General features: G+C 38.9%; 2 protein-coding genes across 5 annotated transcripts in view; one reads left to right on the top strand and one right to left on the bottom strand.

Moving 5' to 3' along the window:
* LOC130297385 (platelet endothelial cell adhesion molecule-like) overlaps window positions 1-26409 on the top strand; it is a 385117-nt gene that overhangs the window by 80491 nt on the left and 278217 nt on the right. For all 3 annotated transcript variants that reach the window (XM_056549812.1, XM_056549810.1, XM_056549811.1), the window contains exons 3-5: window positions 945-1019; window positions 13347-13453; window positions 24948-25120. The gene's annotated coding sequence lies outside the window, so the exon portion shown is untranslated. The remainder of the gene's footprint in view (window positions 1-944; window positions 1020-13346; window positions 13454-24947; window positions 25121-26409) is intronic.
* Window positions 1-26409, bottom strand: part of LOC130297382 (ABC-type organic anion transporter ABCA8-like) — a 128102-nt gene that overhangs the window by 69335 nt on the left and 32358 nt on the right. For both annotated transcript variants that reach the window (XR_008849501.1, XM_056549799.1), the window contains exons 6-18: window positions 26122-26345; window positions 24957-25095; window positions 22062-22247; window positions 19600-19747; window positions 18023-18188; window positions 17613-17671; window positions 14324-14434; window positions 13215-13390; window positions 3756-3875; window positions 3261-3399; window positions 2798-2888; window positions 2466-2605; window positions 914-1033 (exon numbers count right to left, since the gene is read on the bottom strand). Coding sequence is in view for 1 of the 2 variants with exons in the window: in XM_056549799.1 (XP_056405774.1) it covers window positions 914-1033; window positions 2466-2605; window positions 2798-2888; window positions 3261-3399; window positions 3756-3875; window positions 13215-13390; window positions 14324-14434; window positions 17613-17671; window positions 18023-18188; window positions 19600-19747; window positions 22062-22247; window positions 24957-25095; window positions 26122-26345 (1819 nt within the window). In the remaining variant the exon portion in view is untranslated. The remainder of the gene's footprint in view (window positions 1-913; window positions 1034-2465; window positions 2606-2797; window positions 2889-3260; window positions 3400-3755; window positions 3876-13214; window positions 13391-14323; window positions 14435-17612; window positions 17672-18022; window positions 18189-19599; window positions 19748-22061; window positions 22248-24956; window positions 25096-26121; window positions 26346-26409) is intronic.

Below are 26409 nucleotides of genomic sequence, written 5' to 3'. Positions count from 1 at the left end.
GGTAAAAAAAAAAAAATAATCATGGCAGGGGGGTGAGGTTGAGGGAGAGTGTACTGGGAGGATTATTAAATTTATCGAGAGCATGACAGATACTTTTTAACAGTGAGTGGCGGCTGACGATAACAGCCATGAATCACCCACTATTCAAGTAGCGTAGGGGCAGTGCCACACATTTATGGCGCTCATCATCGAGCAGTTAAACAAAACCTATTTCCATCTGTAATAAATTGAAACACTACATATTGATAAAGTTATTTTCTACCTTTCTGTGGTCCTTCATGCTTTCCTTCTGATTTTGATATAAACTGTCCGTTATGTTGTTTTTAGTCTAACGTCCTGTCTCATGTACATCCTGTAGCAGGCTTCCCGTTCCTGCATACAGGACACTCTAGCTAGGAATTCAGCCAACTCTATCTCGGGTCATAGTTGGCTGAATTCCCAGCTATAGTGTCCTATACAAAGGGACAGGATGTCCATTGCAGGATGTACACCAGACAAGATGAGCACATTTATCACGGGCTCAGGCTGTGTGATCAAGTTGCCTTATATGCCGACTTTCTAGTTTAAATGTTTTTGTGCATTTAGGCCACGCCCTCTTTCAGCAAAGCCACACTTCTTTTTTCAGATGAGACAAAAGTGTCCAAAGCAGATAATAAATGTGGCACTAGACAGATCTATTTTTTGCGCACATTTTGCCACAATTTTGGCACATTTCTAATAGTAAATCTGCCCTATGTGTTTACCACATGCAGTGTGTCTTAACCTTAATGGCATGTACGTTTGGGAACCCCTAAAGGTGGCGCACAAGACCAAACTCATTCACCGGTGTCATTGCTGTGGGAATAACAGATATATCACATATTTGTGAGCAAAATACAGTAATAAACCTGGCGTGTATTGAATCATCACTTACCACCTTTCTCAATATCCTCCTCTCCCTCCAGTTTCATGAAGACGTCGTCCAGCGTTGTGATGGACACCCCGAAACTCCTAATGTCTCCGCCCACTTTTTCATCCAGGTGAGAGAACAGAGCTGGACAAATCATTTATCACAAAAAACAAAAATGGTTTCAGTATTTGTCAGATTTCACCATCATGTTTGTTACTCAGCTCTACACAGATCATAATGACAAATAATTGAGATCAATTCTCTGGTGCTGTGTCTCCACTGTAGCTGTGGTGTCTTATTCTATCAATCAGGAAGCCTAAAGGGGTACTCCGCTGCTTAGTGTTTGTAACAAACTGTTCCGAACGCTGGAGCCGGCGCCGGGAGCTCGTGACTTCATAGCCACGCCCCTCATGACTTCACGCCCTGCCCCCTCAATGCAAGTCTATGGGAGGGGGCGTGACGGCTGTCACGCCCCATCCCATAGACTTGCATTGAAGGGGTGGGGCGTGACGTCATGAGGGGGTGGGGCTATGACGTCACAAGCTCCCGGCAACGGCTACAGCGTTCGGAACAGTTTGTTTCAAACACTAAGCAGCGGAGTACCCCTTTAAGATGAACGGAGCTGTAGGTCATTTACTGCTGCAGGACGCTGAAAGGATACACGTACACCTAAGGATGGGGGATCTGCACAGAGGGGCCTACTTTCATCTATGGGGACAGGAGCTGGGACATAGACACGGGCTGTTCATCCTTACGCCCGACCTCGGTTCCTAGCAGGCTACCTACTGCAGCTAGTGGACTATCTTCATTGGGCCATCATCTGTGCCTTATTCAGAAAGTGTACCACTGTAGTGCTTGGCATCAGGCCCCTCATAGGACCTTGGGGAGCGCCAGTCATGCAGGATATAGCCTTTGCATTTTTGGGTCCTAGACTCTTTATCTCTCTCCACACAATATTATACTTCTACATGAATGTTATCATGATTGTAACCAAATGAGTATTTTCAGCATAATCCCTGAGGAGCTGACTGTGGCAATACAGTATAGCGAAACACGTCGGATTCGCTTGTTATATGAAATACTCTTGATTACCGGATGGTACTACCCACGGTTTTGCAAATAATATTACATCTTTTATACGACAACCCTGTCTTATATATGATATATCATTGTGTGGTTCTACCAGTAATTGCTTCCAATACAGTGTACTATGTCAATGTGGTATCAATATCTGCTGATCTATGGGGAACTATTGATGGTACAAGAGCATAGGCACCCTAAGGTCCTTGTGTGAACCCCATGTCCCTCCGAACTATCAAGAGTGAGTTAGGAGGTTCCGGTTTTCTGGTATCTATGTCTTGTAAATTTGCTCTTTGTATATATATATATTTTGGGTCTTTGTTTCAAAATGACCTATCACTGATTACACAATATGTTTTGTAATTGTTAATAAATCATCACTTGTGGAATTTTGTTGTTTCTTGATTTTGCTGCCTTGTAATACATGACGGGGTCCAAAATGAAACCTGTAATCCTCATCAGTGTCAGTACTATCTGTGATGGAGGCGGACTGTACCTGGAAAGGAGTCCATCTGGTCAAAAGGAAGGGTGAATGTGAGGTCCTCCACATTCTGGTCGGTGAGTTTTGCGCTAGAGATGTGATCTTGTATGAGGGAGGTTATGGTATCTGGGTCACAAGATGGAGACACCTGCATCCTAAATACAAGGAAAGACAAGAACAGGGGATGTATACTTGGCGTTTGGTGACTGAACTGCCCAACATTGGCTAGTCTCATAGATTACTGCCTGTGCACTGACAGTAGTGGGGTCACTATATCATGATAAAATAGCCTTTGCTCTTCCAATGGTTCTGGCACTCCAGTGTAGGTTCCTACAAATAGTTGATACCTTAGGTGGTAGCCAATTCCCCATTTTCTTTTTAGAAACAAGGAGGATCCTACGCACTTTAACATTCCATTGGAAAGGACGGCTTTGCGATCTGGAGGCAAAAAGGAGACATAAAAAACCTATTCGCTGCATATAGTAGAAAAGGGTGATTGTGATTTTATATATATATGCTGTCATTGCTGTCGGGCAAGCAGACCTCTAAAAGGTGAGCTGCTGTGAGAGTACTGCGAAGCAAGCCATTGTGAGATTGCCGTCAAGCAAGCTGCTGTGGGACTGCCAGTAAGTGAGCTGCCATGAGACTGCTGTCAAGTGAGCTGGTGTAAGATTACGGTCAGGTGAGCTGCTGTGAGATGGCCATCAAGCGAGTTGCTGTGGGATTGCTGTCATGCGAGCCTTTGTGATACTGCCGTCAAGTGAGCTGCTGTGAGAATGCTGTCAGGCGAACTGCTGCACGATTTCCTACCGGCAAGGATATCTGCCTCATCCATGAATTGTGTGCTGAACAGAGTGACCCGATCAGCTTTACTCTCCTGTAAGATCGACCAAACCTGATGTCTGGAAATTGGGTCAAGACCAGCCGTGGGTTCATCGAGTAGAAGAACCTGATAGAGAGACATAGAAGTAGAAATGTGACTTTTTGTTGTAAATGTCTATCACAAAACCAAGTGGGGGCAAGAGAAAATAACCTTATCTGTATGAGAATGGTCACATCACCCGTACAGGTCACCGTGATATGATCAAGTGTCACCAGTGATTTCCTGGTCGTGGATGACGACAGGTTCACCAAGAATTAGGGGGAAATAACAGAAGTCAATGTCGTGGTGGCCTCTGGTTCTTTTTTGTGTCATTATTTGTTATCACAACAAAACTGATTTTGTCACAATTCTAAATAGTAGTATTAAAAATATGAAAGATTTACTGAGGAAATCTCAAGTGCGAACCATCTCAGCTTTGATACCTCTGGATTTCCCAATAGCGCGACGGCTAAGGTTAACCTCCGTTTCTGGCCACCGCTGAGTTTGTTGGCCTTCACGTCCTCGCACTTTTTCATGTCGAGATCAGAGATGACCTTTCCGACCTATAGAATGGAAGATGAAAGGCGAAAGCGGAGAGAGAATTACTTAACCTCTACAATTGCTGATTTTTTTGGTAACATCATCAGAAAATAATAGAAAGAGATAAAAAAAAAAAAAAAAAAGTCCCATATAAATTTGTAAAGAATACCTTAGTGTAGAAGAAGACCGCGGCACTCGCTTCGGATGCAATTAAAATCCTTTATTCCCGCTAGAGGTACATGTAGGCGTCAGGAGGGGGAGAAGAGACGGGACGACGTCCGTTTCGCAGCTCGCGCTGCTTCCACCGGTCCCGGGAGGGACCGGTGGAAGCAGCGCGAGCTGCGAAACGGACGTCTTTACCACTGAGCACCGGGTGGAGCAATCAGTTATTGGACACTGGCTAGTCAGAGCCAACTCACAGGCTTGCACCACAGAGGAAGATAGGCAGTGCCGACTGTAAATTCTTTTTGGACATTTTCAAAATTTGTAAAGAATGCAGATAAATTCTACAGATCACGGCGCTAAAAATGATCGCTCACATAGCCCTGTAAGGACTGTAAGCTTTACATGGTAAAATAAATTGGTCCTGTAAAAAATGAGCCCTCATATGACCCTGTAGATTCATTATTGAAAGGGTTATGGCTACTAAAGACAAAGAGGGAAATTAAAAGCAACAAAAACTAAAATCGGCTACACCATTAAGGGGTTAAAAGTCCTATCAATCCGCAGGGTGGAGAAATCCCCAATATTGTGTTGCTGATAAGATGTAGGGGAAAACTGCTTCTCCGGCATTGGGTATATTTGTGTTTGCATTTGTTTATTAGTATGTTTGTATTTATTTATTTTGTTTGTTTATTTATGGCTCTCATTGTGCAGAATGAATAACACTGTATACTGATGGACATTTTACACATAAAACAGGTTTTTTGCAGTTTTGCCCATACATTTGATGATAAAAAATGAAAGGTGTTATTAGAAAGTACAAGCAAGTCCTGCAAAAAATAATCACTGACATGGCTCTGTAGATAAGAAAATTAAGAAAGTTATGGCTTTTTATAAGACGAGGAGGAAAAAATGTTAACGCAAAAAAGAAAATTGGTCTGGTCATTAATTGGTTAAAGGGGTTATATTCTGTTAGTAAAGAAGGACCTGCAGGTAGACTGAGGCCTTCTCTGACTATATATACATCACACATATACTGTATTCTCTATATATATACATCACACATATATTCTCTGACTATATATACATCACACATATATTCTCTGACTATATATACATCACATATATTCTCTGACTATATATACATCACACATATTCTCTGACTATATATACACATCACACATATATTCTCTGACTATATATACATCACATATATTCTCTGACTATATATACATCACACATATATTCTCTATATATACATCACACATATATTCTCTGACTATATATACACATCACACATATATTCTCTATAAATATACATCACACATATACTGTATTCTCTATATATATACATCACACATATATTCTCTGACTATATATACATCACACATATATTCTCTATATATACATCACACATATATTCTCTATATATACATCACACATATATTCTCTGACTATATATACACATCACACATATATTCTCTATAAATATACATCACACATATACTGTATTCTCTATATATATACATCACACATATATTCTCTGACTATATATACATCACACATATATTCTCTATATATACATCACACATATATTCTCTGTATATACATCACACATATATTCTCTATATATATACATCACACATATATTCTCTCTATATATACATCACACATATATTCTCTGACTATATATACATCACACATATATTCTCTATAAATATACATCACACGTATATTCTCTATATATATATATATATATACACATCACACATATATTCTCTATAAATATACATCACACGTATATTCTCTATATATATATACATCACACCTATATTCTCTGACTATATATACATCACACATATATTCTCTACATATACATCACACATATATTCTCTACATATACATCACACATATATTCTCTATATATACATCACACATATATTCTCTATATATATACATCACATATATATTCTCTGACTATATATACATCACACATATTCTCTGACTATATATACATCACACCTATATTCTCTGACTATATATACATCACACATATATTCTCTATATATACATCACACATATATTCTCTATATATACATCACACCTATATTCTCTGACTATATATACATCACACATATATTCTCTGTACATACATCACACATATATTCTCTATATATATACATCACATATATATTCTCTGACTATATATACATCACACATATATTCTCTGACTATATATATATACATCACACATATATTCTCTATATATAGATCACACATATATTCTCTGTACATACATCACACATATATTCTCTATATATACATCACATATATATTCTCTGACTATATATACATCACACCTATATTCTCTGACTATATATACATCCCACCTATATTCTCTGACTATATATACACATCACACCTATATTCTCTGACTATATATACATCACACATATTCTCTGACTATATATACATCACACATATATTCTCTGACTATATATATATACATCACACCTATATTCTCTATATATATATATACATCACACATATATTCTCTGACTATATATACATCACACATATATTCTCTATATATACATCACACCTATATTCTCTGACTATATATACATCACACATATATTCTCTGACTATATATACATCACACCTATATTCTCTATATATACATCACACATATATTCTCTATATATACATCACACATATATCCTCTGACTATATATACATCACACATATATTCTCTATAAATATACATCATACGTATATTCTCTATATATATATACATCACACATATATTCTCTGACTATATATACATCACACATATATTCTCTATAAATATACATCATACGTATATTCTCTATATATATATACATCACACATATATTCTCTGACTATATATACATCACACATATATTCTCTGACTATATATACATCACACCTATATTCTCTATATATACATCACACATATATTCTCTATATATACATCACACATATATCCTCTGACTATATATACATCACACGTATATTCTCTATATATATATACATCACACATATATTCTCTGACTATGTATACATCACACATATATTCTCTATATATACATCACACATATATTCTCTATATATACATCACACATATATCCTCTGACTATATATACATCACACATATATTCTCTATATATACATCACACATATATTCTCTATATATACATCACACATATATTCTCTATAAATATACATCACACGTATATTCTCTATATATATATATACATCACACATATATTCTCTGACTATATATACATCACACATATATTCTCTGACTATATATACATCACACCTATATTCTCTGACTATATATACATCACACATATATTCTCTGACTATATATATACATCACATATATCCTCTGACTATATATACATCACACCTATATTCTCTGACTATATATGCATCACACATATTCTCTGACTATATATACACATCACACATATATTCTCTATATATACATCACACATATATTCTCTATATATACATCACACATATATCCTCTGACTATATATACATCACACATATATTCTCTATATATACATCACACATATATTCTCTATATATACATCACACATATATTCTCTATAAATATACATCACACGTATATTCTCTATATATATATATACATCACACATATATTCTCTGACTATATATACATCACACATATATTCTCTGACTATATATACATCACACCTATATTCTCTGACTATATATACACATCACACATATATCCTCTGACTATATATACATCACACCTATATTCTCTGACTATATATACATCACACCTATATTCTCTGACTATATATGCATCACACATATTCTCTGACTATATATACACATCACACATATATTCTCTGACTATATATACATCACACCTATATTCTCTGACTATATATACACATCACACATATATCCTCTGACTATATATACACAGCACACATATATTCTCTGACTATATATACACATCACACATATATTCTCTGACTATATATACATCACATATATTCTCTGACTATATATACATCACACATATATTCTCTGACTATATATACATCAGACATATTCTCTGACTATATATACATCACACATATATTCTCTGACTATATATACACATCACACATATATTCTCTGACTATATATACATCACACATATTCTCTGACTATATATAAATCACACTTATATTCTCTGACTATATATACATCACACCTATATTCTCTGACTATATATACATCACACATATATTCTCTATATATACATCACACATATATTCTCTATATATACATCACACCTATATTCTCTGACTATATATACACATCACACATATATTCTCTATAAATATACATCACACATATACTGTATTCTCTATATATATACATCACACATATATTCTCTGACTATATATACATCACACATATATTCTCTATATATACATCACACATATATTCTCTGACTATATATACATCACACATATATTCTCTGACTATATATAATCACATATATTCTCTGACTATATATAATCACATATATTCTCTGACTATATATACATCACATATATTCTCTGACTATATATACATCACATATATTCTCTGACTATATATACATCACACATGTTCTCTGACTATATATACATCACATATATTCTCTGACTATATATACATCACATATATTCTCTGACTATATATAATCACATATATTCTCTGACTATATATACATCACATATATTCTCTGACTATATATACATCACATATATTCTCTGACTATATATACATCACATATATTCTCTGACTATATATACATCACACATGTTCTCTGACTATATATACATCACATATATTCTCTGACTATATATACACATCACACATATATTCTCTGACTATATATACATCACATATATTCTCTGACTATATATACATCACACATATTCTCTGACTATATATACATCACACATATTCTCTGACTATATATACATCACACATATTCTCTGACTATATATACATCACACATATATTCTCTGACTATATATACATCACATATATTCTCTGACTATACATCACACATATTCTCTGACTATATATACACATCACACACATATTCTCTGACTATATATACATCACACATATTCTCTGACTATATATACATCACACCTATGTTCTCTGACTATATGTACATCACATATATTCTCTGACTATATATACATCACACATATTCTCTGACTATATATACACATCACACATATATTCTCTGACTATATATACATCCCACCTATATTCTCTGACTATATATACATCACACATATTCTCTGGCTATATATACATCACACCTATATTCTCTGACTATATATACATCACACCTATATTCTCTGACTATATATACATCACACCTATATTCTCTGACTATATATACATCACACCTATATTCTCTGACTATATATATATATACATCACACATATATTCTCTATATATACATCACACCTATATTCTCTGACTATATATACATCACACCTATATTCTCTGACTATATATACATCACACCTATATTCTCTATATATACATCACACATATATTCTCTATATATACATCACACATATATCCTCTGACTATATATACATCACACATATATTCTCTATAAATATACATCATACGTATATTCTCTATATATATATACATCACACATATATTCTCTGACTATATATACATCACACCTATATTCTCTGACTATATATACATCACACATATTCTCTGACTATATATACATCACACATATATTCTCTGACTATATATATATACATCACACCTATATTCTCTATATATATATATACATCACACATATATTCTCTGACTATATATACATCACACATATATTCTCTATATATACATCACACCTATATTCTCTGACTATATATACATCACACATATATTCTCTGACTATATATACATCACACCTATATTCTCTATATATACATCACACATATATTCTCTATATATACATCACACATATATCCTCTGACTATATATACATCACACATATATTCTCTATAAATATACATCATACGTATATTCTCTATATATATATACATCACACATATATTCTCTGACTATATATACATCACACATATATTCTCTATAAATATACATCATACGTATATTCTCTATATATATATACATCACACATATATTCTCTGACTATATATACATCACACATATATTCTCTGACTATATATACATCACACCTATATTCTCTATATATACATCACACATATATTCTCTATATATACATCACACATATATCCTCTGACTATATATACATCACACGTATATTCTCTATATATATATACATCACACATATATTCTCTGACTATGTATACATCACACATATATTCTCTATATATACATCACACATATATTCTCTATATATACATCACACATATATCCTCTGACTATATATACATCACACATATATTCTCTATATATACATCACACATATATTCTCTATATATACATCACACATATATTCTCTATAAATATACATCACACGTATATTCTCTATATATATATATACATCACACATATATTCTCTGACTATATATACATCACACATATATTCTCTGACTATATATACATCACACCTATATTCTCTGACTATATATACATCACACATATATTCTCTGACTATATATATACATCACATATATCCTCTGACTATATATACATCACACCTATATTCTCTGACTATATATGCATCACACATATTCTCTGACTATATATACACATCACACATATATTCTCTATATATACATCACACATATATTCTCTATATATACATCACACATATATCCTCTGACTATATATACATCACACATATATTCTCTATATATACATCACACATATATTCTCTATATATACATCACACATATATTCTCTATAAATATACATCACACGTATATTCTCTATATATATATATACATCACACATATATTCTCTGACTATATATACATCACACATATATTCTCTGACTATATATACATCACACCTATATTCTCTGACTATATATACACATCACACATATATCCTCTGACTATATATACATCACACCTATATTCTCTGACTATATATACATCACACCTATATTCTCTGACTATATATGCATCACACATATTCTCTGACTATATATACACATCACACATATATTCTCTGACTATATATACATCACACCTATATTCTCTGACTATATATACACATCACACATATATCCTCTGACTATATATACACAGCACACATATATTCTCTGACTATATATACACATCACACATATATTCTCTGACTATATATACATCACATATATTCTCTGACTATATATACATCACACATATATTCTCTGACTATATATACATCAGACATATTCTCTGACTATATATACATCACACCTATATTCTCTGACTATATATACACATCACACATATATTCTCTGACTATATATACATCACACATATTCTCTGACTATATATAAATCACACTTATATTCTCTGACTATATATACATCACACCTATATTCTCTGACTATATATACATCACACATATATTCTCTATATATACATCACACATATATTCTCTATATATACATCACACCTATATTCTCTGACTATATATACACATCACACATATATTCTCTATAAATATACATCACACATATACTGTATTCTCTATATATATACATCACACATATATTCTCTGACTATATATACATCACACATATATTCTCTATATATACATCACACATATATTCTCTGACTATATATACATCACACATATATTCTCTGACTATATATAATCACATATATTCTCTGACTATATATAATCACATATATTCTCTGACTATATATACATCACATATATTCTCTGACTATATATACATCACATATATTCTCTGACTATATATACACATCACACATATATTCTCTGACTATATATACATCACATATATTCTCTGACTATATATACATCACACATATTCTCTGACTATATATACATCACACATATTCTCTGACTATATATACATCACACATATTCTCTGACTATATATACATCACACATATATTCTCTGACTATATATACATCACATATATTCTCTGACTATACATCACACATATTCTCTGACTATATATACACATCACACACATATTCTCTGACTATATATACATCACACATATTCTCTGACTATATATACATCACACCTATGTTCTCTGACTATATGTACATCACATATATTCTCTGACTATATATACATCACACATATTCTCTGACTATATATACACATCACACATATATTCTCTGACTATATATACATCCCACCTATATTCTCTGACTATATATACATCACACATATTCTCTGGCTATATATACATCACACCTATATTCTCTGACTATATATACATCACACCTATATTCTCTGACTATATATACATCACACCTATATTCTCTGACTATATATACATCACACCTATATTCTCTGACTATATATATATATACATCACACATATATTCTCTATATATACATCACACCTATATTCTCTGACTATATATACATCACACCTATATTCTCTGACTATATATACATCACACCTATATTCTCTATATATACATCACACATATATTCTCTATATATACATCACACATATATCCTCTGACTATATATACATCACACATATATTCTCTATAAATATACATCATACGTATATTCTCTATATATATATACATCACACATATATTCTCTGACTATATATACATCACACCTATATTCTCTGACTATATATACATCACACCTATATTCTCTGACTATATATACATCACACATATATTCTCTGACTATATATACATCACATATATTCTCTGACTATATATACATCACACATGTTCTCTGACTATATATACATCACACCTATATTCTCTGACTATATATACATCACACACATATTCTCTGACTATATATACACATCACACCTATATTCTCTGACTATATATACACATCACACCTATATTCTCTGACTATATATACATCACACATATATTCTCTGACTATATATACACATCACACATATATTCTCTGACTATATATACACATCACACATATATGTATAGACTTTACCTCTGACATCACTTCTCCCGGAGCGATCCCCTTGATCCTGCAGAACACTTCCAGATTTTCTCTCACGGTTAAATGATCAAACTTGACATCAAACTGCGGACAAAACCCGATTCTCCTCTGTATCTCCTGCAGGTTGTGAATGTCTGAATGCTGATGGTTGTAGATGGAGGCCGAGCCTGTGTAACAGAAGAAGAAACACATCCAGTGGAAACTAATGGCCCCTATTAGAAGGTCCCACGGTAAGTAACAATCTCCTTACAGCTATGGTCGGCTTTGTCACTGTCCCAGCTTCCTTAGTAGCAAATGTGCTTTGTTAGGTGGTGATGTGTCCCCTGAGAAAGTTGGGTTACAACCCCCAATTTATCAGAAATAAAGGACTTTTTTAGTTATCACTAATTTCCCTAAATGCAGTAAATGGTGTTCTTGCCTTAAAGATAAATAGGTCTAAACCAATGCATTATGTCAAATTTAACATATTTTCAATGTACAACCTGAAAATGTCCTGTTTGGGAGATAGCTACTTCCTAATCCCCATGTGCCTTCTTTGTTTTGCCCTCTTGCCCTTGGTTACGACCATCTTATGGCCTCTAGACCAGTGTTTCCCAACCAGGGTGCCTCCAGATGCTGCATAACTACAACTCCCAGCATGCCTGGACAGCCTTTGGCTGTCCAGGCATGCTGGGAGTTGTAGTTTTGCAACAACTGGAGGCACCCTGGTTGGGAAACACTGGTCTAGACTGACGGTCGCACATGCCCAGTTCAGTTGCATATTGCTCACTCCTCTCTACTGTGTGTGTAAGAAACGAGATTGTGGGAAAGTGTGTGCTCTTGGTCACAATTCAGAGAAGAAGCCAGAAAGTGATCAGAGGAGACCATTCCAGGGATGGAGTCATTTTGCAGCATATTTGTCAGTACACACATGATTTTACCAAGTTTGTTTCATGGGAGTACCCCTTTAAGATATTGCTTCACCATACCAAAGAACAAAATATCCTGACTGTAGCTTGTGGATAAGGTTTACTGCTCTTACTATAAAGAAGCCATCCTGGGAATCCTTTTTATTTTCTCCTGGCTGTGGTCAGGTAAGTGTAAAGAGAAGCCTTTCTCACCCCCAGACATTCTGCTCATTCCGCTCAGTATATTCAGCAATGTCGTCTTCCCAGCTCCACTGTGACCAAGTAGTGCCGTAATTTGTCCTTTATATATGTCCAAATCCAGATCTGTGAATAAGACCAGACATTTTATGATCAACCTTGTATAAACCAAACCTCTGCTCCCTGGTACTCATTGGTAAAGGGCACTGGTTCTAAAAATCAGGATATTCTGTCATGTGACCTCCTTTGTGCCTGCTTTGGTTTTGCTGGGGTAGAACCAACAGCTACCTATGCATGCACTTGTTGTCTTGTTATCTCCATGCAATAGAATTAGTCTGACAGGAAGTCTGTGCACAGGGGAATCAGTCTGACAGGAAGTCAGTGCACAGGAGAATCAGTCTGACAGGAAGTTCGTGCACAGGAGAATCAGTCTGACAGGAAGTCTGTGCACAGGAGAATTAGTCTGACAGGAAGTCTGTGCACAGGAGAATCAGTCTGACAGGAAGTCTGTGCACAGGAGAATTAGTCTGAAAGGAAGTCTGTGCACAGGAGAATTAGTCTGACAGGAAGTCTGTGCACAGGAGAATTAGTCTGACAGGAAGTCAGTGCACAGGAGAATCAGTCTGACAGGAAGTCCGTGCACAGGAGAATCAGTCTGACAGGAAGTCCGTGCACAGGAGAATCAGTCTGACAGGAAGTCTGTGCACAGGAGAATTAGTCTGACAGGAAGTCTGTGCACAGGAGAATTAGTCTGACAGGAAGTCTGTGCACAGGAGAATCAGTCTGACAGGAAGTCCGTGTACAGGTAAATCAGTCTGACAGGAAGTCTGTGCACAGGAGAATCAGTCTGACAGGAAGTCCGTGTACAGGTAAATCAGTCTGACAGGAAGTCTGTGCATCGGAGAATCAGTCTGACAGGAAGTCCGTGCACAGGGGAATCAGTCTGACAGGAAGTCTGTGCACAGGAGAATTAGTCTGACAGGAAGTCCGTGCACAGGAGAATCAGTCTGACAGGAAGTCTGTGCACAGGAGAATTAGTCTGACAGGAAGTCCGTGCACAGGAGAATCAGTCTGACAGGAAGTCTGTGCACAGGGGAATCAGTCTGACAGGAAGTCTGTGCACAGGAGAATCAGTCTGACAGGAAGTCCGTGCACAGGAGAATCAGTCTGACAGGAAGTCCGTGCACCGGAGAATCAGTCTGACAGGAAGTCCGTGCACCGGAGAATCAGTCTGACAGGAAGTCCGTGCACAGGAGAATCAGTCTGACAGGAAGTCTGTTCACAGGAGAATCAGTCTGACAGGAAGTCTGTGCACAGGAGAATCAGTCTGACAGGTAGTCTGTTCACAGGAGAATCAGTTTGACAGGAAGTCCGTGCACAGGAGAATCAGTCTGACAGGAAGTCTGTTCACAGGAGAATCAGTCTGACAGGAAGTCCGTGCACAGGAGAATCAGTCTGACAGGAAGTCCGTGCACAGGAGAATCAGTCTGACAGGAAGTCTGTGCACAGGAGAATCAGTCTGACAGGAAGTCTGTGCACAGGAGAATCAGTCTGACAGGAAGTCTGTTCACAGGAGAATCAGTCTGACAGGAAGTCTGTTCACAGGAGAATCAGTCTGACAGGAAGTCTGTTCACAGGAGAATCAGTCTGACAGGAGGTCCGTGCACAGGAGAATCAGTCTGACAGGAAGTCCGTGCACAGGAGAATCAGTCTGACAGGAAGTCCGTGCACAGGAGAATCAGTCTGACAGGAAGTCCGTGCACAGGAGAATCAGTCTGACAGGAAGTCCGTGCACAGGAGAATCAGTCTGACAGGAAGTCTGTTCACAGGAGAATCAGTCTGACAGGAAGTCCGTGCACAGGAGAATCAGTCTGACAGGAAGTCCGTGCACAGGAGAATCAGTCTGACAGGAGGTCCGTGCACAGGAGAATCAGTCTGACAGGAAGTCATTGCACAGGAGAATCAGTCTGACAGGAAGTCCATGCACAGGAGAATCAGTCTTACAGGAAGTCAGTGCACAGGAGAATCAGTCTGACAGGAAGTCCGTGCACAGGAGAATCAGTCTGACAGGAAGTCAGTGCACAGGAGAATCAGTCTGACAGGAAGTCAGTGCACAGGAGAATCAGTCTGACAGGAAGTCTGTTCACAGGAGAATCAGTCTGACAGGAAGTCCGTGCACCGGAGAATCAGTCTGACAGGAAGTCCGTGCACAGGAGAATCAGTCTGACAGGAAGTCTGTTCACAGGAGAATCAGTCTGACAGGAAGTCTGTGCACAGGAGAATCAGTCTGACAGGTAGTCTGTTCACAGGAGAATCAGTCTGACAGGAAGTCCGTGCACAGGAGAATCAGTCTGGCAGGAAGTCAGTGCACAGGAGAATCAGTCTGAAAGGAAGTCCGTGCACAGGAGAATCAGTCTGACAGGAAGTCAGTGTACAGGAGAATCAGTCTGACAGGAAGTCAGTGTACAGGAGAATCAGTCTGACAGGAAGTCCATGCACAGGAGAATCAGTCTTACAGGAAGTCAGTGCACAGGAGAATCAGTCTGACAGGAAGTCCGTGCACAGGAGAATCAGTCTGACAGGAAGTCAGTGCACAGGAGAATCAGTCTGACAGGAAGTCAGTGCACAGGAGAATCAGTCTGACAGGAAGTCAGTGTACAGGAGAATCAGTCTGACAGGAAGTCCGTGCACCGGAGAATCAGTCTGACAGGAAGTCTGTGCACAGGAGAATCAGTCTGACAGGAAGTCTGTTCACAGGAGAATCAGTCTGACAGGAAGTCTGTGCACAGGAGAATCAGTCTGACAGGAAGTCTGTTCACAGGAGAATCAGTCTGACAGGAAGTCTGTTCACAGGAGAATCAGTCTGACAGGAAGTCCGTGCACAGGAGAATCAGTCTGACAGGAAGTCTGTGCACAGGAGAATCAGTCTGACAGGAAGTCTGTTCACAGGAGAATCAGTCTGACAGGAAGTCCGTGCACAGGAGAATCAGTCTGACAGGAAGTCCGTGCACAGGAGAATCAGTCTGACAGGAAGTCTGTGCACAGGAGAATCAGTCTGACAGGAAGTCATTGCACAGGAGAATCAGTCTGACAGGAAGTCCATGCACAGGAGAATCAGTCTTACAGGAAGTCAGGGCACAGGAGAATCAGTCTGACAGGAAGTCATTGCACAGGAGAATCAGTCTGAAACGAAGTCTGTGCACAGAAAAGTCAGTCTGTTTATGAAGCCTACAACGCAAATGAGCAGAACAAAAGCTATTAAAGTAGTAAGTTACTAAATGTTGCTGCTTGAAAAGCTTCTTACCTCTTAAAGCTTCCGTCTTCTTGTCTTTGCCACTGTAGATTTTCTTAATTTTATAAAGCCTACATGAAGTGACAAGGAGACAATGAGCAATATGAGACAATGAGCAGTACGAGACAATGAGCAGTACGAGACAATGAGCAATACGAGACAATGAGCAATACGAGACAATGAGCAGTACGAGACAATGAGCAGTACGAGACAATGAGCAGTACGAGACAATGAGCAGTATGAGTACATAGCAGAACATTTCCCTAGTTTGAACAGTCAGAGCTTGGCCCCATTCCCTTCTTATTTATGGTCTCTGTGACCAGTATATATTGGGATACCAGCAGAAGGTTAAGCCGTCCTATACTGTAGCATTTTAGTAGATCTGCACCTACTAGAAGTCACCTCCACCTGCTGGAAGATACCTGATTGCCTCTTTTCCTATGAGTTCAACCGGAACTTTTTCGACATAATCTTCAGTGTCTGCCCTTTCTCTTTCTAACGTGTCCAGTGGTATTGGGGTCATTTTCGTTTTTGACCAGTAAGAGCGGCAGAGGAAGAAGTACGGCTCGAACTTCATGCCATATTTATCTAGTGGAACAAGAAAACATTGGTTATATATATCAAGAGTTTAGCTCCAGTTATCATTGCTGCTACAAGGCTAGCCAAAGCCAACAAAGTCTTTCTCCTGCATGTCCACAGGCCTCAGTATCCTGTCTGTATTACCTACAATAAAGAGCCCAACAGAGTCTGTATAATGTGCTGTGCATGTGTGGTGGTCATGGAGATGACGAGGGATATGCTGAGAGTAATAGTACTGATGATTTGTCATGTGGCAGGGTGGTATAGCTAACCCCATGTTCCCTGTGAACCCAGTTATCTTTTTGTCATTAGAGTTGTTCCCATAGTACAAAGTGCAGGAATGAGACCTCTGGACACTATGCTTATGTGTAACAAATTCAAGAACTTGTAGACAGATTGTAGACAGATGTTTATGTTCACAGTTCAATTTACTGAAACTACTGTTGAACATCTTCCCAGGTTGGCTTACTGTGGTGCATTATGTACTCACAGGACTATCTGCTCTTGTGACATGATAACTAGAGTTATGTGGGCAGGAACACTTTAATCACGTGGCAGCCAAACACTAGCTCTGATCGTAGTCCACTGAACAGATCAGTGTATTGCAGAGAGATCCTTGTTCAGCCTTATTCTCTCTGATGAAGACAAAGAAAACTCCTTCTTGGAGATGAAGAACTTGATCACTTTATCCTTACAGTGTGAACAGGAGCAGTGACTTGATTCTAAATCAGGATTTCACCTGGATAAGACACATGTGGCTTAGGTGTAGGTATGCCTAGAAATAGCAGAGCTATGACACATGTGGCAGTGGCAAGAGCCAGGCAACCACTACTGCCTAACAGGTTTGGGTCCTCCCCTTCTCCTGGAACAGAGAGGTTGGACAAGGGACTTCACCCACAACCATTCTTTGGAAGAATCATGTGACCAAGGCAACATTCAGCTGATATACAGCTAAGTACAAATGTTAACCCTTTACACTCTGAATACCTCAGTGTATGCAATGGACATGCTGCAATGCACATACATACTTTTGCAAATAAACCTCCATTAATTCATACACATTTAAGCAATATTCAAAAACCTCATTCTCACAACAGCTGTTTGCAGATAGTAGCTAAACCATTGGTACCGGGACATTACATATGCCTCGTCATGTTAGAAGAAATGTGGTAAAGCCTGATTTACATAGGTTTAAATAATCCTACACTTGAGGAAACAAGATGTCAGATTTCAGGTCTTTTTGGAATATTGGGGTTTTTAATGACTGAAACAAGGATTGTCACAGGCCGTCTCCTGCTGCCACATGTGGACACAAGATCCTTTTTATATTAGCGTTTCGACTGTTTATATCAGACGCCGAATTGACAGGAATTTCCAGTGTCTGGAATAATAGAATTTTTACAGTAGAGGACAAGTTTACCTGCTAGAATCTTGTCAAAGTACAATGTGAGGAGGAAGTAGAGGATGGAGTCCAGCAGAAGGCCGATGTAGCTGCCAAGGACATGGCAGGAGTCTCCAGTGAGGTCTGAGAAGAAGACGCCCTGGAGGTCCATCTCCATGTGTACACTCTGTAACCAGAAGGAAACCATGTGTAAGGATGCAGTGTCTATGAAGACTGTAGGTGCAGTGTTTCTGGCAGCAAAATGGATTCTCTGCCGAAGGTACTGACCACATACCGGCATCAGTGCCAGCAAAAGGGCATCCTAACATAGTGCCAGATACACTGCACTGTCAACACTAATAGTACCAGCCAGACTAACCTCATGTACAGTACCATCTGGAGATACCACGCTAATAGTAGGAGCCAGACAACCCTCATGTACAGTACCAGCCAGACTACCCTCATGTACTGTACCAGCTGGAGATACCACACTAATAGTAGGAGCCAGACAACCCTCATGTACAGTACCAGCCAGACTACCCTCATGTATAGTACCAGATGGAGATACTACACTAATAGTAGGAGCCAGACTACCCTCATCTACTGTACCAGCTGGAGATACCACACTAATAGTAGGAGCCAGACTACCCTCATGTACTGTACCAGCTGGAGATACTACACTAATAGTAGGAGCCAGACAACCCTCATGTATAGTACCAGCCAGACAACCCTCATGTACAGTACCAGCTGGAGATACTACACTAATAGTAGGAGCAAGACAACCCTCATGTATAGTACCAGCCAGACTACCCTCATGTACAGTACCAGCTGGAGATACTACACTAATAGTAGGAGCAAGACAACCCTCATGTATAGTACCAGCTGGAGATACTACACTAATAGTAGGAGCCAGACAACCCTCATGTACTGTACCAGCTGGAGATACTACACTAATAGTAGGAACCAGGCAACCCTCATGTATAGTACCAGCCAGATTACCCTCATGTACAGTACCAGCTGGAGATACCACACTAATAGTAGGAGCCAGACAACCCTCATGTACTGTACCAGCTGGAGATACTACACTAATAGTAGGAACCAAGCAACCCTCTTGTATAGTACCAGCCAGACTACCCTCATGTACAGTACCAGCTGGAGATACTACACTAATAGTAGGAGCCAGACAACCCTCATGTAGAGTACCAGCTGGAGATACTACACTAATAGTAGGAGCCAGACAACCCTCATGAACAGTACCAGCTGGAGATACTACACTAATAGTAGGAGCCAGACAACCCTCATGAACAGTACCAGCTGGAGATACTACACTAATAGTAGGAGCCAGACAACCCTCATGTACTGTACCAGCTGGAGATACTACACTAATAGTAGGAGCCAGACAACCCTCATGAACAGTACCAGCTGGAGATACTACACTAATAGTAGGAGCCAGACAACCCTCATGTACTGTAGCAGCTGGAGATACTACACTAATAGTAGGAGCCAGACAACCCTCATGAACAGTACCAGCTGGAGATACTACACTAATAGTAGGAGCCAGACAACCCTCATGTACTGTAGCAGCTGGAGATACTACACTAATAGTAGGAGCCAGACAACCCTCATGAACAGTACCAGCTGGAGATACTACACTAATAGTAGGAGCCAGACAACCCTCATGTACAATACAAGCTTGAGTGACCACACTTATAGTAACAGGCCATCTACCCTCATGTATAGTACCAGCTGGAGATACTACACTAATAGTAGGAGCCAGACAACCCTCATGTACTGTACCAGCCAGACTACCCTCATGTACAGTACCAGCTGGAGATACTACACTAATAGTAGGAGCCAGACAACCCTCATGTACTGTACCAGCTAGAGTAACTGCACTAGTATTTCCAGCCAGGCAACCATCATGTACAATACAAGCTTGAGTGACCACACTTATAGTAACAGGCCATCTACCCTCATGTATAGTACCAGCTGGAGTGATCCCAAAACGTACCCAGTCATTTACTTGCCTAACACTGATCTCTATCAGCAGTGGGAACGTGTTCTAGGGCCCCACACAGAGCCTGTAATAGGGCTTTATCCTACTAGCACATACGGTTTATAGGACTTGTGTCCTCTTATCTCACAGAAGAGCTGTTGTAATGTTTTAGACCCTGAGGAGCTGTTATTTTACCCTCTGCACTCTCTGTAGTTACAGCCATAGTTCATGGCAACAAGCAGGGGAGCTACTAGTGACTACCACCCCTGGGTGACAGATTGCAGGCTTTGATGGTGTCTACGATAGCGTCCAACACCTCCATTACAGCATTTATAAGGCTTGTCAGCCACGTTTATCAGACTACCTGACTAATAAATGCTAGTGTGTAAACATATGCATGAAGATCAGAAAAGCTGGGTCATGAATGTGGGAGCCATACTGGAGGCCTGGACCCCAAAACTGGAAAACCGCCCTTCAAGAATGACCATCCCCTAACTGTATTTACCTCAGTGATACCAAGCGAGAATGCGAACGGGGGTAAGATGCACAGAAAGATTTCTAGAGGCATGGGCAAGACTCTCAGCAGCGGCAGAAGGCTTAGAATACACAGGATAAGCGCTGTGATGGAGTCAATGGTGACAGTGTACTCAGAGGTCCGGAGCAGGGAGCACAACATGAAAGTGAAACTAATCTGCAAGAAAGATGGAAGAAGTTATAGTCAGCTGTAATCCTCTGTGCTGCTTCTTATCCCCTGTAGATGACATATGATTATTACAATACATTCATCTATCTCTCTCCATAGAGAAGTTCTCATTATTGTTTGTGTCACAATAAAAAGTATTTTATACTTTCCGAGTACTGGCCATGTTGTGTTGATCACATGGTAAAAGTCTATTTGAATTTCAGTTTGTAGCAAAATGGCAAAAAGTCCAAGGGCGGTGAATACTTATACAAGGCAATGTACATCTCTGGTACAAAGACTCATCGCAGAACCATGACTCTTCACGTGGCTTTTCTAGTGGACTTCTAGAGCCAAACTCTTCCTATTCCTACAGTCACTGGTTAGGTTTTTAAGAATCCCTGGGTCTTGGCATATGGCCGGCTTTACTGATATCCCAGTGAATTGATGAGATTGTTTTCTTAAAGGGAACATGTCATCAGAAAATTACCTATTATTTAAATCAAGCTTTATGCTAAACATATTTTTGAAATAAATTTGTGAAATTTTTTCAAATTTTCTATTTTACTATTTATATTTCAAACGAATTCTGAAATTTTGCAGTTTTCGCTTTGTCCACTAGGTGTAAAAATAAGCTTCCTGCTTTTTCTGTTGTGATAAATCCACAATGTAAAAATTTTTTATTTTCAGGAGCTGCTTCCTATTCAACAAACAGCAAATTAATGTTTTGACAGAATACTAAACTAATTGGTGAGTGGTCTCTCGGTACCACTCACAATAAACAATCGCCACACAATCTCTGAAGCTCCTGGTATTCTCTGCTATTCTTCTCGGATTGGCACTTGCCCACCCGAATAATCACAGACAATAAAGCTTCTTTCAGACTGCAGTTACGAAATGGCAGTGTGAAAGCCTTCGGGGGAGCCGGGCAGAATAGTGGGAGAAAAAATACTGCAAGTGGCGTCTTTTTCTCCTGCTATTCCTGTCGAAAAACAGTGGCGCCCGACGGCCCCCATAATAGTAAATGGGAGCTGCCAGAACCCGTTATTGCCCGTTGCTCCCCATAACGAGAACAGCTGTTAAAGTCACACAAAAAAATAAAGAGACTTTAATGGCTGTTCTTGACGGGGAGCAACGGCAGTGTGAAAGGGGCCTAAGACAAAAGATAAAAACAAAGAATACAGGCGAACGGAGATCTGGCTCGTATATTCATATTCACAACTTTCATATATTCAGTATGGAAGAGTAAGTGGCTTACTTCACTGAGGGGACTGCAGCGTCCACCTCTCCCCCCCCAGGCCAGCTTTCATATTTTGTACTCCTTTTCCGTTCCTTTCTGGTCATACACGAGGAATTAAAAGATCCTTGTCTCATACTTTTTTAAAAAGGTAAATGAACAATTAAAAATATAAATACACATCCGAGGCATGTTCTGGGTTTCCCCCTCCTCAGGGATATCATATGAAACCTTCTAAAGGAAATTGCGATTTTTACCTAGGGTACAGTCCCATGTACCGCTTATGCTGCGTATTTCACGCTAAGCATAATCTGCTGTTGTAGTGGCAAATACGCTGCATAATCCCCGATCTCCATACAGACAAGGGCAGTGTGCAGTGAGTTTCGGAGATGGGGCCACGTGCCAGCGTGACTATGACCCGTGGCCCCGCCTCCAAAACTCACTGCACACATAGGGATGCTGATGAAGCCCTGTGTGAATCGGGGTGATTGGGGATTAAGCAGCGTATTTCCTGCTGCAGATTTTGTGCAGCGTGAAATATGCTGCGTAAGCTGTACGTGGGACCGTACCCTAAATCTAACCTCTCTTAACCTTCTATTCACCTGTAGAAATTAACTAAAGTTCCCTATACTCTTTCCAGAGCTTAATTTAAACCTTTAGGAACCAGGGTACTACATTTAAAAATATAAAAACTTTCCCTCCTACATGAAATGGAAAATCTTTAAACACCTTCCCTTAATTATGGATAGAAGATTCAGAGAGGTCAGATTGCGTGAGAATCGTCATATATTTTAGGTGGAGTATTATAGTATATATAGTCTAGTAGGTTCCATATGTGTATATGATAAATCTGAGGAAGGGGGAAGCCCAGAACACGCCTTTTAAATTGTTCATAATTACACTCACTAAAAAGTACGAGACAAGGATATTTTAATTCCTCGTGCATGACCAGAAAGGAACGAAAAAAGTGGATCGGAATCAGAGGAGTGTGATACACGAAAGCTTGGGGGGGGGGGGGTAGGGTAGTGAACGATGCACTCCCCTCAGTGAAGTACATCAGTAACTCCTCCATACTGAATACGGTATATGAAAGTTGTAGATATGAATATACAAAGCAGATATCCACGATGAGAAAGAGGCTGCAGGAAAGTGATCAGTACAAGTAAAGGTGAGATAAGACACAATTCACAATAGCTGAAGCTCAGAGCTCAGCCTCCTCCACCCTGTAGAATGACCAGCACAGTTCATAGAGCAAGTCCAGTAACATTTCCAATTTATGTGACTGAAACGAGTCCTGTCTATTGTTGCCTATGTGTATGGGACTTGCAATAAAGCATATTTCTAAATACTGTTTTAAACAGCTCAGACAAGATGGCTGCCCCCATAACATGTACAAAAAAATGAAACAAAAAAAAAAAAGTCAAAGCAATAAATTCCTTTTAAATCTCATACAGCAGTTATTCTGTTATATACAGGAGTCCTACCATTGATATCCCATAGAGGACAAACAGAAGCAGGATAACTCCATAGGAACTTCTCAAAAACACAGTTATGCCAACAAGAAGCGTTATCAAGTTTGCAAGAATCAGGACATAAACGGCATAGAGCAATCCCCACGATAACCTGAGAAAGAAGGCAAAAAGAAAAGGTAAGTGACCATGCTTCTTTACTATGTGACTCTCATCCTGTGGCCTCCAAATGATCAGCCCACTCCTCTCCTGAATAACTCTGTGCTGCTGTGGATCCTGCTCCTCCACTATATAACTCTCACCCTGTGACCTCCAAATGATAAATACACTCTTCTCCTGAAAAACTCTGTGCTGCTGTGGATCCTGCTCCTCCACTATATAACTCTCACCCTGTGACCTCCATATGATCAGTACACTCCTCTCCTGTATACTCTGTACTGCTGTGGACCCTGCTCCTCCACTATATAACTCTCACCCTGTGACCTCCACATGATCAGCACACACCTCTCCTGATATACTCTGTACTGCTGTGGACCCTGCTCCTCCACTATATAACTCTCACCCTGTGACCTCCACATAATCAGTACACTCCTCTCCTGAAATACTCTGTACTGCTGTGGACCCTGCTCCTCCACTATATAACTCTCACCCTGTGACCTCCACATGATCAGTACACTCCTCTCCTGAAATACTCTGTACTGCTGTGGACCCTGCTCCTCCACTATATAACTCTCACTCCTGTGACCTCCACATGATCAGTACACTCCTCTCCTGAAATACTCTGTACTGCTGTGGACCCTGCTCCTCCACTATATAACTCTCACCCTGTGACCTCCACATGATCAGTACACTCCTCTCCTGAAATACTCTGTACTGCTGTGGACCCTGCTCCTCCACTATATAACTCTCACCCTGTGACCTCCACACGATCAGTACACTCCTCTCCTGAAATACTCTGTACTGCTGTGGACCCTGCTCCTCCACTATATAACTCTCACCCTGTGACCTCCACATGATCAGCACACTCCTCTCCTGAAATACTCTGTTACATAATTGAAGGAGTCACCAACAGCACACTCAGTGCCCTCTCACTAAATCTTTGCACTTTTCTCTAGTACTTGCCCCAATACAGACTGGTCTTGCACTGTTGAGTCTCCTATATACATATGATGCAGCTCACCAATAAGCAGAGTCTCGGAGCCCCATCATCCTCATAATTTCTTTCAGCTCATTTCTCTCCTTGGTGATGTTTGTCAGCAAAATGTATAAAAGCGTGGCATAGCTCAGACACATGGTGAGTATGATTGATGCCATCTCCAGTAGTCCTTTTCTCACACGGGCAGATTTCATAAGTACAGCCATTGTGGAGAACATACTGTCCCATACGGAATGAGCAGTGGTCACCTGCAAAGAAAAATGACCCTGTGTAACTGGTCCTGGTAATGGCCACTTTGTATCCCATGCATGC

The sequence above is a fragment of the Hyla sarda genome, chromosome 13 (genome assembly GCF_029499605.1).
Source record: "Hyla sarda isolate aHylSar1 chromosome 13, aHylSar1.hap1, whole genome shotgun sequence".
NCBI classification, from domain to species: Eukaryota; Metazoa; Chordata; class Amphibia; order Anura; family Hylidae; genus Hyla; species Hyla sarda.
Note: the sequence above shows the minus strand (reverse complement) of the source record. Positions and strands in the feature narration are given on the sequence as shown.